The 17,601-nt window shown below is 43.7% G+C and overlaps 1 protein-coding gene across 1 annotated transcript in view; it reads left to right on the plus strand.

The window, feature by feature from the left end:
* The window catches only part of spon1b (spondin 1b), a 107,784-nt gene that overhangs the window by 71,135 nt on the left and 19,048 nt on the right, over nt 1-17,601 (plus strand). Inside the window, exons 12-14 of the mRNA XM_084168953.1 lie at nt 1,978-2,148; nt 3,992-4,159; nt 4,526-4,687. Coding sequence (XP_084025079.1) covers nt 1,978-2,148; nt 3,992-4,159; nt 4,526-4,687 — 501 coding nt within the window. The remainder of the gene's footprint in view (nt 1-1,977; nt 2,149-3,991; nt 4,160-4,525; nt 4,688-17,601) is intronic.

A 17,601-nucleotide genomic window follows, 5' to 3' on the forward strand; every position in this document is an offset into this window, starting at 1 on the left:
TATTTACAGCTCTTATTAATGATTCACTTAGTTCTGCTTTATTAAGCTACGCTCACTAATGCTCCCAATCTGCAGCCAGGCAGTGGGATGGACCAGACGAGAGAGAAATCCATGTTAAAGTTCCCGAAAGTTCATCCATCCTCTCTGAAAACAAATCTATTTACAAATTCTGTTCCCAGATAATTTGAGAGAGCAGAGTGAATAATTTATGTTGGGTGTGTTACTTGTTACCAGATGGATGGCAGCGGAATTCAGAGGTGTCAGCTAGTAGTGATGTACACTACCATTCAACATTTTGGACACCTCCTCATTCAAGGGTTTTTCTTTATTTTTTACTATTTTTTACATTGTAGAATAATAGTGAAGACATCAAAACTATGAAATAACACATATGGAATCATGTAGTAACCAAAAAAGTGTTAAACAAATCAAAATATATTTTATATTTGAGATTCTTCAAATAGCCACCCTTTGCCTTGATGACAGCTTTGCACACTCTTGGTTAATCTCTCAACCAGCTTCATGAGGTAGTCACCTGGAATGCATTTCAATTAACAGGTGTGCCTTGTTAAAAGTTAATTTGTGGAATTTATTTCTTAATGCGTTTGAGCCAATCAGTTGTGTTGTGACAAGGTAGGGGGGGTATACAGAAGTAACCCTATTTGGTAAAAGACCAAGCCCATATTATGGCAAGAACAGCTCAAATAAACAAAGAGAAACGACAGTCCATCATTACTTTAAGACATGAAGGTCAGTCAATACGGAACATTTCAAGAATTTTGAACGTTTCTTCAAGTGCAGTCGCAAAAACCATCAAGCGCTATGATGAAACTGGCTCTCATGAGGACCGCCACAGGAATGGAAGACCCAGAGTTACCTCTGCTGCAGAGGATAAGTTTATTAGAGTTACCAGCCTCAGAAATTGCAGCCCATATAAATGCTTCACAGAGTTCAAGTCACAGACACATCTCAACATCAACTGTTCAGAGGGGACTGTGTGAATCAGGCCTTCATGGTCGAATTGCTGCAATAAAACCACAACTAAAGGACACCAATAAGAAGAAGAAACCAAGAAACACAAGCAATGGACATTAGACCGGTGGAAATTTGTCCTGGTTCCAACCGCCGTGTCTTTGTGAGACGCGTGTGGGTGAACGGATGATCTCTGCATGTGTGGTTCCCACCGTAAAGCATGGAGGAGGAGGTGTTATGGTGTGGGGGGGTTTTGCTGGTGACACTGTCTGTGATTTATTTCGAATTCAAGGTACACTTAACCAGCATGGCTACCACAGCATTCTGCAGCGATACCATCCCATCTGGTTTGGGCTTAGTGGGACTATCATTTGTTTTTCAACAGGACAATGACCCAACACACCTCCAGGCTGTGTAAGAGCTATTTTACCAAGAAGGAGAGTAATGGAGTGCTGCATCAGATGACCTGGCATCACAATCCCCCGACCTCAACCCAATTGAGATGGTTTGGGATGAGTCGGACAGCAGAGTGAAGGAAAAGCAGCCAACAAGTGCTCAGCATTTGTGGGAACTCCTTCAAGACTGTTGGAAAAGCATTCCAGGTGAAGCTGGTTGAGAGAATGCCAAGAGTGTGCAAAGCTGTCATCAAGGCAAAGGGTGGCTATTTGAAGAATCTCAAATATAAAATATATTTTGATTTGTTTAAAAATAAATTGGTTACTACATGATTCCATTTGTGTTATTTCATAGTTTTGATGTCTTTACTATTATTCTACAATGTAAAAAATAGTAAAAATAAAGAAAAACCCTTGAATGAGTAGGTGTGTCCAAACTTTTGACTGGCACTGTATGTCAATAACCCTGCTCGTCACATGTCAATAACCCTGCTCGTCTTTGCTAGCCTGGTTAAACCAGACTGAACCCTGCACTCACCATGACACAATGGTGATCACTGAGTTCAGTCTGGTTTAACCAGGCTATGTGTTTGCCTCTTGCCGTTCCTAGAAGCGTCTACCTGTATGATGTCAGACTGGATCAGCTGGTCTCCGTGCAGTGAGTCCTGTGGGATGGGGATGAGGTCTCGGGAGCGCTACATCAAACAGTTCCCAGAGGATGGATCCATCTGCTCTCTGAACACTGAGGAGACAGAGAAGTGTGTGGTCAACGACGACTGCTGTGAGTCTCACTTAAACATGGAGATTATCCAAATTGTGACATCAGGATCATGTTGTGGTTTCAGGCCTTTTGTGTTAAAGACTAAAATATGATGTTTTGTCTATAATATGATGGCATGAGGACGTATAGTCAAAATAATCTAAAACAGGAAATGAAAACAACCACAAATCCTATGTTGAAAAGCTGCTATATGCCAACAGGCTTAATATTCAGTCAGTGTATTAATGGAACATAGATTCTCAAGTAAATGTTAACAACAGTAATCGCAAGCTGCTATAACAGTCCCATCCCAGTGTATGAGTGTATATACAGTGGGGAAAAAAAGTATTTAGGCAGCCACCAATTGTGCAAGTTCTCCCACTTAAAAAGATGAGAGAGGCCTGTAATTTTCATCATAGGTACACGTCAACTATGACAGACAAAATGAGGAAAAAAAATCAAGAAAATCACATTGTAGGATTTTTTATGAATTTATTTGCAAATTATGGTGGAAAATAAGTATTTGGTCAATAACAAAAGTTTCTCAATACTTTGTTATATACCCTTTGTTGGCAATGACACAGGTCAAACGTTTTCTGTAAGTCTTCACAAGGTTTTCACACACTGTTGCTGGTATATTTTTCTATGGGGTTGAGATCTGGAGACTGGCTAGGCCACTCCAGGACCTTGAAATGCTTCTTACGAACCTTCCTTCGTTGCCCGGGCTGTGTGTTTGGGATCATTTTCATGCTGAAAGACCCAGCCACGTTTCATATTCAATGCCCTTGCTGATGGAAGGAGGTTTTCACTCAAAATCTCACGATACATGGCCCCATTCATTCTTTCCTTTACACAGATCAGTCGTCCTGGTCCCTTTGCAGAAAAACAGCCCCAAAGCATGATGTTTCCACCCCCATGCTTCACAGTAGGTATGGTGTTCTTTGGATGCAACTCAGCATTCTTTGTCCTCCAAACACGACGAGTTGAGTTTTTACCAAAAAGTTCTATTTTGGTTTCATCTGACCATATGACATTCTCCCAATCCTCTTCTGGATCATCCAAATGCACTCTAGCAAACTTCAGATGGGCCTGGACATGTACTGGCTTAAGCAGGGGGACACGTCTGGCACTGCAGGATTTGAGTCCCTGGTGGCGTAGTGTGTTACTGATGGTAGGCTTTGTTACTTTGGTCCCAGCTCTCTGCAGGTCATTCACTAGGTCCCCCCGTGTGGTTCTGGGATTTTTGCTCACCGTTCTTGTGATCATTTTGACCCCACGGGGTGAGATCTTGCGTGGAGCCCCAGATCGAGGGAGATTATCAGTGGTCTTGTATGTCTTCCATTTCCTAATAATTGCTCCCACAGTTGATTTCTTCAAACCAAGCTGCTTACCTATTGCAGATTCAGTCTTCCCAGCCTGGTGCAGGTCTACAATTTTGTTTCTGGTGTCCTTTGACAGCTCTTTGGTCTTGGCCATAGTGGAGTTTGGAGTGTGACTGTTTGAGGTTGTGGACAGGTGTATTTTATACTGATAACAAGTTCAAACAGGTGCCATTAATACAGGTAACGAGTGGAGGACAGAGGAGCCTCTTAAAGAAGAAGTTACAGGTCTGTGAGAGCCAGAAATCTTGCTTGTTTGTAGGTGACCAAATACTTATTTTCCACCATAATTTGCAAATAAATTCATAAAAAATCCTACAATGTGATTTTCTGGAATTTTTTTCCTCAATTTGTCTGTCATAGTTGACGTGTACCTATGATGAAAATTACAGGCCTCTCTCATCTTTTTAAGTGGGAGAACTTGCACAATTGGTGGCTGACTAAATACTTTTTTTCCCCACTGTATGTCCCTGTAACTCCATCAGCCCCCAGTAGCTGTGTGGTAACGGAGTGGGGCGAGTGGGATCCCTGCAGCACCACCTGTGGGCTGGGTATGCAGCGGCGTGAACGCATGGTGAAGATGCCCCCCTCAGATGGTTCCATGTGCAAGGCGGAGGTGGCAGAGGTGGAGAATTGCATGATGCCTGAGTGCCGTGAGTAATTCTTCCAACACCCACTCAACAACTGCCTCAGCCCCCGGGCGGCAGGCCATAGACACTCCATCTAAAAAGCACTGTGACAGGCAGCCTTGTTCAGCAATCTGCCAAGGGGCCTCTGTAGTCTGTACCTATCTAGATCCAACCGGCTAGATACACACTCAAATGGACAGATCTCTCAGAGGAGAGCATGCAGGAGAATACATTCAAACAATAAGATCATTTCAAGTCCCTTCAGCTATGAAAACCAGTAGCTGAAGATGGCGGAAATGAATGTTGTCATGTATGTTGAAACTGTTGTTCTGAACAGCAGGGGGCATTATTATGTATAATGTATTATGCCTGCCTGGTATATCCCTGCAGACACCATCCTGTGTATGCTGTCTCCGTGGTCGGACTGGAGCGTCTGCAGTGTAACATGTGGGAAAGGCATGAGGACACGCCAGCGAATGCTCAAGTCTCCGAACCTAGGGGAGTGTACAGAGGATCTGGAACAGGTGGAGCGGTGTATGCAGCCTGAGTGTCGTAAGTGTCACCATCAGATGTTGCCATACTGATTACCACTACCGCCAACACCTAAACACAGTCTGGCCACACATTTTTAGCACTGTCATAGCCTGGTCCCAGATATGTTTGTGCTGTATAGCTGACTCCTAGCACTCTATTTGCAGCTGGTGTTAAGCCAGCGCAATTGTCAAACACACGCTCGTTTGCAATATCGACCTGTTAAAGCCGGCGCTCTTCTATTTTCAAACCATGGTAATTGGTCATTTACCTGTCTTAAACCTCCCGAGTGGCGCAGTGGTCTAAGGCACTGCATCGCAGTGCTAGCTGTGCCACTAGAGATCCTGGTTCGAATCCAGGCTCTGTCGTAGCCGGCCGCGACCGGGAGACCCATGGGGCGGCGCACAATTGGCCCAGCGTCGTCTAGGGTAGGGGAGGGAATGGCCGGCAGGGATGTAGCTGGGTTCTATTCCCACGGGGGGCCAGTATGAAAAAAATAAAAATAATGTATGCACTCACTAACTGTAAGTCGCTCTGGATAAGAGTGTCTGCTAAATGAATAAAATGTAATGTAAAATGTTAAATGAGCTCGCTTGCGGGGTGGCAATATCTGAGGTGTGTCCTTGACAAGGTGCGCCAAAGTGCCAATTTCAGTATGCGCTGTTGGGGATATTTAAGACCAACCGAAAGCTGGTCTTAGCTGTAACACGACGGAAGCCTATCCAGCCGTGATGCACAGAGCCCATATGCACATGGAACCAGAGAGATGTGCTTTTTGTGCCCGTAAACCTCGTATTTAGAAACATAAAAAACCTCGTGTTTTTTCCCCATTTCATTTCATTTGATTCTTAAGGATCGGACCCTTTTTTTCCCATTTTCGCCTAAGATTACATACCCAAATCTAACTGCCTATAGCTCAAGACCTGAAGCAAGGATATGCATATTCTTGATATCATTTGAAAGGGAACACTTTGTAGTTTGTGGAAATGTGAAATTAATGTAGGAGAATATAACACATTAGATCTGGTAAAAGATAACATAAACAAAAAAACATGTTTTCTATTTATTTTTTTGTTCCATCATCTTTGAAATGCAAGGGAAAGGCCACAATATAATATTGCAGTTTAGGCACAATTTAGATTTTGGCAACTAGATGGCAGCAGTGTGTGTGCAAAGTTTCAGATTGATCCAGTGAAGCATTGCAATACTGTACTATTTTGTGTGCCCAATTGGTCAATTGGTCAATTGATACATTTTCAAGTACATATCTACATAGAACATACAAAAATGAGTTTACACACTCCCAGGAATGTCATACATGATGGATCATTAGCTTATACACTAACTTGCACACATCTAGATGGCCGGGCGGGGTGGGTGTGGAGCCAGAGACAGCAGGGGTTCAAACTGTAGAACCCAGTTCCTACATTTGAATATAAAAATTGATTTTATCAAACAAAACTATGCTACATTTTATCTCTGGGACCCTTAGGATGACAAATCAGAGCAAGATTACTGAATGTAAGTACATTATTTACCTTCAGAGGTGAATGTATCAAACCAGTTGCCGTGATACGTTTTTTTGTTGTTGTGCACTCTCCTCAAACAATAGCATGGTATTTTCTCACTGTAATAGCTACAGTAAATTGGACAGTGCAGTTAGATTAACAAGAATTTAAGCTTTCTGCCCATATAAGACATGTCTATGTCCTGGAAAGTTTGCTGTTACTTACAAAAGTCATGCTAATCACATTAGCTCACGTTAGCTCAACCGTCCCGTATACGGGACACCGATCCCGTAGAGGTTAAAAACCAAGCATAGCCTCCCCTCCTCTCAGTGAAGGCAGTATTTTTTGTCATGCCCAATGCATTCGCAAATTAGTCATGACTATCAATAAAGTGTTCGGCTCATCAGACCGCTTTGAAATAAATCTTAATCACCAAAGCTTTATTAAAAGATCAAGTTTGGCAGCAGCAAAACAGTGAGCGGACATCAAATCAAATCACATTTTATTTGTCATATGCGTCGAATACAAAAGGTGTAGACCTTACTGTGAAATGCTTACTTACAAGCCCTTAACTACTCGGTCCTCTGTAGCTCAATTGGTAGAGCATGGCGCTTGTAACACCAGGGTAGTGGGTTCGATCCCCGGGACCACCCATACGTAAAAATGTATGCGCACATGATTGTAAGTCGCTTTGGATAAAAGCGTCTGCTAAATGGCATATTATCATTATTATTATTAACCAACAATGCAGTTTTAAGAAAAATAAGTGTTAAGTAAAAAATAGATAAGTAAAATAATTAAAGAGCAGCAGTAAAATAACAGTAGCGAGACTATATACAGGGGGTACCGGTACAGAGTCAATGTGCTGGGGAACAGGTTAGTCGAGGTAATTGAGGAAATATGTACATATAGGTAGAGTTAAAGAGACTATGCATAGATATTAGCAGCAGCGTGAAACGGGGAGGGGAGGGGAGGGGGGGGGGGGGGGGGAATGCAAATAGTCCGGGTAGCCATTTGATTAGCTGTTCAGGAGTCTTATGGCTTGGAGGTAGAAGCAGTTAAGAAGCCTTTTGGACCTATACTTTGCGCTCCGGTACCGCTTGCCGTGCGGTAGCAGAGAGAACAGTCTATGACTAGGGTGGCTGGAGTCTGACAATTTTTAGGGCCTTCCTCTGACACCGCCTGGTATAGAGGTCCTGGATGGCAGGAAGCTTGTCCCCAGTGATGTACTGGGTCGTACGCACTACCCTCTGTAGTGCCTTGTGGTCGGAGGCCGAGTAGTTGCCATACCAGGCGGTGATGCAACCAGTCAGGATGCTCTCAATGGTGCAGCTGTAGAACCTTTTGTGGATCTGAGGACCCATGCCAAATCTTTTCAGGCTCCTGAGGGGGAATAGGCTTTGTCGTACCATTTTCACGACGGTCTTGGTGTGTTTGGACCATGATAGGTTGTTGGTGATGTGGACACCAAGGAACTTGAAGCTCTCAACCTGCTCCACTACAGCGCCGTCGATGAGAATGGGGGCGTGCTCGGTCCTCTTCTTTTTTCTGTAGTCCACAATCATCTCCTTTGTCTTGATCATGTTGAGGGAGAGGTTGTTATCCTGGCACCACACAGCCAGGTCTCTAACCTCCTCCCTATAGGCTGTCTCATCGTTGTCAGTGATCAGGCCAACCACTGTTGTGTCGTCGGCAAACATAATGATGGTGTTGGAGTCGTGCCTGGCCATGCAGTCATGGGTGAACAGGGAGTACAGGAGGGGACTGAGCATGCACACCTGAGGGGCCCCCGTGTTGAAGATCAGCGTGGCATATGTGTTGTTACCTACCCTTACCACCTGGGGGCGGCCCGTCAGGAAGTCCAGGATCCAGATGCAGAGGGAGGTGTTTAGTCCCAGGGTCCTTAGCTTAGTGATGAGCTTTGAGGGCACTATGGGGTTGAACACTGAGCTGTAGTCAAGGAATAGCATTCTCATGTACAGTTGAAGTCGGAAGTTTACATACACCTTAGCCAAATACATTTAAACTCAGTTTTTCACAATTCCTGACATTTAATCCTAGTAAAATATTCCCTGTCTTAGGTCAGTTAGGATCACCACTTTATTTTAGAATGTGAAATGTCAGAATAATAGTAGAGAGAATGATTTATTTCAGCTTTTATTTCTTTCATCACATTCCCAGTGGGTCTGAAGTTTACATACACTCAATTAACATTTGGTAGCATTGCATTTAAATTGTTTAACTTGGGTCAAACGTTTTGGGTAGCCTTCCACAAAATTCCCACAATAAGTTGGGTGAATTTTTGTCCATTCCTCCTGACAGAGCTGGTGTAACTGAGTCAGGTTTGTAGGCCTCCTTGATTGAACACGCTTTTTCAGTTCTGCCCACACATTTTCTATAGGATTGAGGTCAGGGCTTTTTGATGGCCACTCCAATACCTTGACTTTGTTGTCCTTAAGCCATTTTGCCACAACTTTGGAAGAATGCTTGGGGTCATTGTCCATTTGGAAGACCCATTTGCGACCAAGCTTTAACTTCCTGACTGATGTCTTGAGATGTCGCTTCAATATATGCACATAATTTACCTTCCTCATGATGCCATCTATTTTGTGAAGTGCACCAGTCCCTCCTGCAGCAAAGCACCCCCACAGCATGATGCTGCCAACCCCGTGCTTCACGGTTGGGATGGTGTTCTTCGGCTTGCAAGCTCCCCCGTTTTTCCTCCAAACATAATGATGGTCATTATGGCCAAACAGTCCTATTTTTGTTTAATCAGACCAGACGACATTTCTCCAAAAAGTAAGATCTTTGTCCCCATGTGCAGTTGCAAACCGTAGTCTGGCTTTTTTATGGCGGTTTTGGAGCAGTGGCTTCTTCCTTGCTTAGCAGCCTTTAAGGTTATGTCGATATAGGACTCATTTTAATGTGGATATAGATACTTTTGTACCTGTTTCCTCCAGCATCTTCACAAGGTCCTTTGCTGTTCTGGGATCAATTTGCACTTTTCGCACCAAAGTACGTTAATCTCTAGGAGACAGAACGCGTCTCCTTCCTGAGCGGTATGATGGCTGCGTAGTCCCATGGTGTTTATACTTGTGTATTATTGTTTGTACAGATGAACGTGGTACCTTCAGCCATTTGGAAATTGCTCCCAAGGAAGAACCAGACTTGTGGAGGTCTACAATTTTTTTTCTGAGGTCTTGGCTGATTTATTTTGATTTTCCCTTGATGTCAAGCAAAGAGGACTGAGTTTGAAGGTAGGCCTTGAAATACACTGCTCAAAAAAATAAAGGGAACACTTAAACAACACAATGTAACTCCAAGTCAATCACACTTCTGTGAAATCAAACTGTCCACTTAGGAAGCAACACTGATTGACAATAAATGTCACATGCTGTTGTGCAAATGGAATAGACAACAGGTGGAAATTATAGGCAATTAGCAAGACACCCCCAATAAAGAAGTGGTTCAGCAGGTGGTGACCACAGACCACTTCAGTTCCTATGCTTCCTGGCTGATGTTTTGGTCACTTTTGAATGCTGGCGGTGCTTTCACCCTAGTGGTAGCATGAGACGGAGTCTACAACCCACACAAGTGGCTCAGGTAGTGCAGCTCATCCAGGATGGCACATCAATGCGAGCTGTGGCAAGAAGGTTTGCTGTGTCTGTCAGCGTAGTGTCCAGAGCATGGAGGCGCTACCAGGAGACAGGCCAGTACATCAGGAGACGTGGAGGAGGCCGTAGGAGGGCAACAACCCAGCAGCAGGACCGCTACCTCTGCCTTTGTGCAAGGAGGAGCAGGAGGAGCACTGCCAGAGCCCTGCAAAATGACCTCCAGCAGGCCACAAATGTGCATGTGTCTGCTCAAACGGTCAGAAACAGACTCCATGAGGGTGGTATGAGGGCACGACGTCCACAGGTGGGGGTTGTGTTTACAGCCCAACACCGTGCAGGACGTTTGGCATTTGCCAGAGAACACCAAGATTGGCAAATTCGCCACTGGCGCCCTGTGCTCTTCACAGATGAAAGCAGGTTCACACTGAGCACATGTGACAGACGGGACAGAGTCTGGAGACGCCATGGAGAACGTTCTGCTGCCTGCCACATCCTCCAGCATGACCGGTTTGGCGGTGGGTCAGTCATGGTGTGGGGTGGCATTTATTTGGGGGGCCGCACAGCCCTCCATGTGCTCGCCAGAGGTATCCTGACTGCCATTAGGTACCGAGATGAGATCCTCAGACCCCTTGTGAGACCATATGCTGGTGCGGTTGGCCCTGGGTTCCTCCTAATGCAAGACAATGCTAGACCTCATGTGGCTGGAGTGTGTCAGCAGTTCCTGCAAGAGGAAGGCATTGATGCTATGGACTGGCCCGCCCATTCCCCAGACCTGAATCCAATTGAGCACATCTGGGACATCATGTCTCGCTCCATCCACCAACGCCACGTTGCACCACAGACTGTCCAGGAGTTGCCGGATGCTTTAGTCCAGGTCTGGGAGGAGATCCCTCAGGAGACCATCCGCCACCTCATCAGGAGCATGCCCAGGCGTTGTAGGGAGGTCATACAGGCACTTGGAGGCCACACACACTACTGAGCCTCATTTTGACTTCTTTTAAGGACATTACATCAATGTTGGATCAGCCTGTAGTGTGGTTTTCCACTTTAATTTTGAGGGTGACTCCAAATCCAGACCTCCATGGGTTGATAAATTTGATTTCCATTGATAATTTTTGTGTGATTTTGTTGTCAGCACATTCAACTATGTAAAGAAAAAAGTATTTAATAAGATTATTTCATTCATTCAGATCTAGGATGTATTGTTTAAGTGTTCCCTTTATTTTTTTGAGCAGTGTACATCCACAGGTACACCTCCAATTGACTCAAATTATGTAAATTAGCCTATCAGAAGCTTTGAAACCCATGACATAATTTTCTGGAATTTTCCAAGCTGTTTAAAGGCACAGTCAACTTAGTGTATGTAAACTTCTGACCCACTGGAATTGTGATACAGTGAATTATAAGTGAAATAATCTGTCTGTAAACAATTGTTGGAAAAATTACTTGTGTCATGCACAAAGTCCTAACCGACTTGCCAAAACTATAGTTTGTTAACAAGAAATTTGTGGAGTGGTTGAAAAACGAGTTTTAATGACTCCAACCTAAGTGTATGTAAACTTCCGACTTCAACTGTAGGTGTTTCTTTTGTCCAGGTGGGAAAGGGCAGTGTGGAGTGCAATAGAGATTGCATCATCTGTGGATCTGTTGGGGCGGTATGCAACTTAGGGTGGTTCTAGGGTTTCTGGGATAATGTTGTTGATGTGAGCCATGACCAGCCTTTTAAAGCACTTCAGGTCGGTAGTCATATAGGCAGGTTACCTTAGTGTTCTTGGGCACAGGGACTATGATGGTCTGCTTGAAACATGTTGGTATTACAGACTCAGTCAGGTACAGGTTGAAAATGTCAGTGAAGACACTCGCCAGTTGGTCAGCGCATGCTCGGAGTACACATCCTGGTAATCCGTCTGGCCCTGCGGCCTTGTGAATGTTGACCTGTTTAAAGGTCCTACTCACATCAGCTATGGAGAGCGTGATCACACAGTCGTCCAGAACAGCTGATGCTCTCATGCATGCTTCAGTGTTGCTTGCCTCGAAGCGAGCATAGAAGTAATTTAGCTCGTCTGGTAGGCTTGTGTCACTGGGCAGCTCGCGGCTGTGCTTCCCTTTGTAGTCTGTAATAGTTTGCAAGCCCTGCCACATCCGACAATCGGCGGAGCCGGTGTAGTACGATTCAATCCTAGTCCTGTATTGACGCTTTGCCTGTTTGATGGTTCATCTGAGGGCATAGCGGGATTTCTTATAGCGTCCGGGTTAGAGTCCCTCTCCTTGAAAGCAGCAGCTCTACCCTTTAGCTCAGTGCGGATGTTGCCTGTAAACGATGGCTTCTGGTTGGGGTATGTATGTACGGTCACTGTGGGGATGACGTCATCAATGCACTTATTAATGAAGCCGGTGACTGATGTGGTGTACTCCTCAATGCCATCGGAAGAATCCCGGAACATATTCCAGTCTGTGCTAGCCAAACAGTCCTGTAGCTTAGCATCTGCGTCATCTGACCACTTCTTTATTGACCGAGTCACTAGTGCTTCCTGCTTTAGTTTTTGCTTGTAAGCAGGAATCAGGAGGATAGAGTTATGGTCAGATTTGCCAAATGGAGGGCGAGGGAGAGCTTTGTACATGTCTCTTTGTGTGGAGTAAAGGTGGTCTAGAGTATTTTTTCCTCTGGTTGCACATATGACATGCTGGTAGAAATGAGGATTTAAGTTTGCCTGCATTAAAGTCCCCGGCCACTAGGAGTGCCGCCTCTGGATGAATGTTTTCCTGTTTGCTTATGGCCTTATGCAGCTCATTGAGTGCGGTCTTAGTGCCAGCATCGGTTTGTGGTGGTAAATAGACACCTACGAAAAACATAGATGAAAACTATCTTGGTAAATAGTGTGGTCTACAGCTTATCATGAGATACTCTACCTCAGGGAGCAAAACCGCAAGACTTCCTTAATATTAGATTTGGTGCACCAGCTGTTATTTACAAATATACACAGACTGCCACCCCTTATCTGCCACCTGTGGTCCTCTGTAGCTCAGCTGGTAGAGCACGGCGCTTGTAACGCCAAGGTAGTGGGTTCGATCCCCGGGACCACCCATACACAAAAAAAATGTATGCACGCATGACTGTAAGTCGCTTTGGATAAAAGCGTCTGCTAAATGGCATATTATTATTATTATTTATCTTACCGGAGGCAGCTGTTCTATCTTGCCGATGCAGCTTATATCCTGCCAGCTGTATGTTATCCAAGTCGTCATTCAGCCACACCTCGGTGAAACATAAGATATTACAGTTTTTAATTTCCTGTTGGTAGGATATCCATGATCTTAGTTTGTCTATTGTGTTATCCAATGATTGTACGTTGGCTAATAGGACTGATGGTAGAGGCAGATTACGCACTCGCCGTCGGATCCTTACGAGGCACCCCGACCTACGTCCCCGATATATCTGTCTCTTTCTCACGCGAATGACGGGGATTTGGACCATGTCTGGTGTCTGAAGAAAATCCTTTGCGTCCGACTCGTTAAAGAAAAAATCTTCGTCCAGTACGAGGTGAGTAATCGCTGTCCTGATATCCAGAAGCTTTTTTCAGTCATAAGAGACGGTGGCAGAAACATTATGTACAAAACACACACAATAGCACAATTGGTTAGGAGCCCGTAAAACGGCAGCCATCTCCATCTCCTTTTTATCTATGTAGGCCATTACATTATTTTAGCCAGCTCCTGTTATTATTTTGGATGTGTGTAAAAAACCCTCCATATAGGCTATATACCCATCATGGAACGAGAGATGAGATAATCTGGTGACACTCATATTTAGAAACATTTAAGTTATTTTCCTGTAACAATTGCTTGTTTTCCGTTTTGTTTGATTAAAAAACCCTTACCCTACTATAACTAAAGCTGGTTCAACAGCAATGTGTCTGGTATCTTTCTTATCCTGGCCATGCACAAGTAGCCTATCCATAAAAGGTTTCTAAATGGTCTACTCGTGAGGTTTTTGCATTATTCACAATTCACATATGCCTACCTGCAGTGCTCCATTCGGCTTGTATCCATCCCCATTTCCAAAGAGCGCCTCTTGTCCAGTTACCAAAGACACGCTCCTCCAAACATAGGCTATTCAAAATGTTCTGTCCTATAACGCCAACGGTATGCCTAGGCTATTTTATTGAGAACGTGCCTCACACACACAATACAATTTACGGGAGCCTAGTATTTTTTATTTGAGGAGAAGTGCGATGTGTAAAGGCCTAGAGGCTACTCATTGAAGCCAATTACAACAGCAGTGGCGGCTCCTGAAAAAATTCTCAGGGGGGGCAATTTTTCTGATGATTTAGGTGACCTACACACATTTTAAAAAAGATATGTCCAGCAACAACATGAAGACAGGGGCAGCATATAAGTCAATGCCAGAAGCATTTATTGACTGATCTCAAATGTGTTGGCTTACAAAAGCAAAATAAGTTATCACAGTAAAAATAATCAAGGGTGTTCTTTCACATTCCTCAACACTGCATAAACAATATGCATTTCCATAAACAAATGAAATATCAGCTGAAAATACAGCATCTTGGTATTTGTTCAGATTGCAGGATCAACAAGAGCTTTTACCACATTTTTTGCCTCATGGTTGAATTGGAAATATGTGCACCTGAGCATAATTCACAACAAGCAAGCAGGAGCTTTTGATAGAGGCTACTGAAAACATTGATGCAAGTTATTGGTAATAAGAAATTTTTATAGACTTCCATATTCTGCCCTCTTGTATAGATTTGTGAAAATGAACAGTGATATACATTTTGCCTGAAAACAGAATTTGAAAATAATTTCTAGAAAAGGTAAACACAGCTATCTGTATGGCTTTGTAAAAATGAACAACCATATTCTGGCCAATTGTATAGATTTGTAAATATGAACAACCATATTCTGGCCAATTGTATAGATTTGTAAAAATGAACATGAACAGATTATTATTTTTTTTTTACTTTTTTTAAAATGAAAAATAACTATTTTAAACAACTTCAACTGTGAACTGATTTGGGCGTGTGTGTGTTAAAGAGACAGACAGGGAGGGACAAAGAGAGAGAGAGGCTACATTACTTGTACTGAAACTGTTCTCTTCTCTCTTTCAATGCAGCAAAGCGGTCAATGACTTTCTCATTGAAATCAGGCATGCTGAGGACTAGTTCCCTCTCCATGGAAAGCATGGCCAGTGCATTCAGACGTTCCTGGCCCATTGAATTTGGCAGGAATGTCTTAACTCGTGTCAAAGTTGAGAAACATCTCTCAGCTTCAGCTGTTGTCATGGGAGTAGTTATGAGGATGTTCAACAGAGTCACAGTCTCAGAGAACGTCTCCTGGAGGTTGTAGCTCATGAGAACCTGGTACAGTGCCAGTGCACCACAGTTTGACTTTCTCGTCCTCGGCAAAAAGACCGTTCAGTCTCTCCAAAAGCACACTGGCGATTGAGACTGAGGTTGATTCTGAGATGGGAAGGAACTCAAAAAAGCGCTCCTGCACTTTGTCGTTGCTATCTATGTACCTCAGCACAAGCAGAGAAACGTCCGTGGTCTTGTCAGCTTGGATAGCTACGAAGTTCGCCGACTTCACCTCCTCCACAATATGTTCCCTCATGACCGCTAGCATACACTCCAGTAGCTCGTTTTGAATGGTCTTTGATGTGAACTTCTTTTAAAGAGACAATCGAGTTGCACTGAACGCTGCCATCTTGATAGTAGTACGTGAATTGATTGACGCTGCTACCCGCTCTTTTCTTAGTTACGTTCATGGTTATGTTACGTATGACGAAAGCGCGTAAGTGCAAGCCCTCAGAAACCCATAGAGATTGTATTGAAAGCTCTGATATTTGAAAAAAATAGATTTTACATGAGCGTCTATGAGAGACTTCTGGGGCGATTTTCAACCTGGCTGAAATCGACCCAAAAGGGGCGGGGCCATTTGAAGCACGACTTTAGCCTGATTGGACATTTAGTGGCAGATCAGACGTCTAGATTAGAACACTGATAACTACTGTTGCCGTGATATAATTGATTAGAAAAAAAATCCCTTCCTTTTCCCGTTTGGCAGTGCGTCGCCCATATCGCCCTAATGAACACACCGCCCCTGTACAACAGTGTTGACTGTGAACACTCCCCAAATAGGTTTTTATTCTTGCTATCACTCGTTACTGTAGCAGCCTCTGCTATTTAATAAACTGTAGGATCAATCCACAATGGACGAGAATATTCCATTCCCCCAGCCAAATTGGAGTTGATGAAAATGAAAAGACTGTCAATAACCAACAGAACTTGAGACACAAGCATGCAGTATTAAGCCTTGGAACGCCTTGATTGGCCAGTGAGTGGGCAAGCCCTCGTCACACCTAGAACTTGTTTATTCCATAGACATTATGCGGCATTTAAAACAACTGGGAACTCTGAAAAATACGAGATCAAATCATGACATCATTGTTATTCAGGTGGGAAAGTCAGAGCTCTAGAAAGAGGCCCGAGTTCCCGTGTTGGAATTCCGAGTTGGATGACCGTTCAAATCTATTTTTCCCAATTATTTTGAACGCAATGAAGTCGGAAGTCAGAGATTTCCGAGTTCCCAGTTCCCAGTTCTTTTGAACACGGAATTAAAACCAGAAGCGAAAGCACTGACGTCATCCACGTATTCCTATGGAAAACTCCCAATGGCACATGAAGCTGGAAGTATTTTAATTTGAAGCGCGTTGCTGAATGTGGCTGAATCTGGGCTGAATGGCACCAAAAAATAGCGGCCGTGAAAGTGGCCGTAACTAGTAAAGGATCATGGGCGATTTAGTCATTTTCGTCCTGCCTGAGAGAGTCAACCAACCGGGCCCAAGCCTCCTCGTAGCCTGCCGGCCCGTGATTGGTCTGTGTCAGCACATGGGCCTATGATGACAAATGTAGTAGTCAGAATGGATCACTTTGTAGCGAACTTTAAAATAATTCACAGTGGGGATCGAACTTGATCATAATAAACGCATTTTTGAGGCCAAAACGGAAGTCCATTTTTGGGGGGGTTTGGCCGTTCTGGCGATCACAATTTACATAGGCTTTCTAGGGCAGACCATTGCTTTTGGCATTGCTATGTCGTGACTTCACACTCCAGACCTGACATTGTGGGCTTGGTTTATTCATTAAAACACAGCCCTTCCGCGCCACAGCCAGCTATTGTGCTCATAATAACGGCTGTGAAAATAGCACAAATATTTTACACACCCCTGGACCTATAACGCTTAGATTTACTATTGCGTTAGGTTTGTTAAAGTAGAGTCCCTATGGTTTGTTTGGCATAACAATGACCACAGGAGCTGACTATACAGCACAATCAGAACTGGGACCAGGCTAGCACTGTCACGTACATACAGTATGTAGACTTCTGTTACTACAGTGTAAACACACAAGTACAAACTGACAATTATATAAATGAATCCCACACAACCCAACTCTGCAAAACTCTGGCCTGTGTGTTGTCAAAAGGTGTTGAGGCTTATCATTTGATCACAGGCAGACGTAGTGGAAATCAGACTCACAGAGGATTTGACTTCTTCTGTCTCCTTTTTTTTGCATTAACTCTGAACTTGTACTTTGACATTTGAAGCGGAGATCCCTGATTGATATTCTAATTGGGTTCCTTGCAAAGTAAAAGCAAATGTTCCGCAAAAATATACAATTGTTCCTTGCAAAGTAATAACAAATGTTCTGCAAAAATACACAATCGTATTATTCCCTGAAGGATGCAGTCAAATGTGAAAATGGATTATGGAAAGGATTGTTGAAATGAGAAATAG

The sequence above is a fragment of the Coregonus lavaretus genome, assembly GCF_964263955.1.
Source record: "Coregonus lavaretus genome assembly, chromosome: 9".
Lineage (NCBI taxonomy): Eukaryota > Metazoa > Chordata > Actinopteri > Salmoniformes > Salmonidae > Coregonus > Coregonus lavaretus.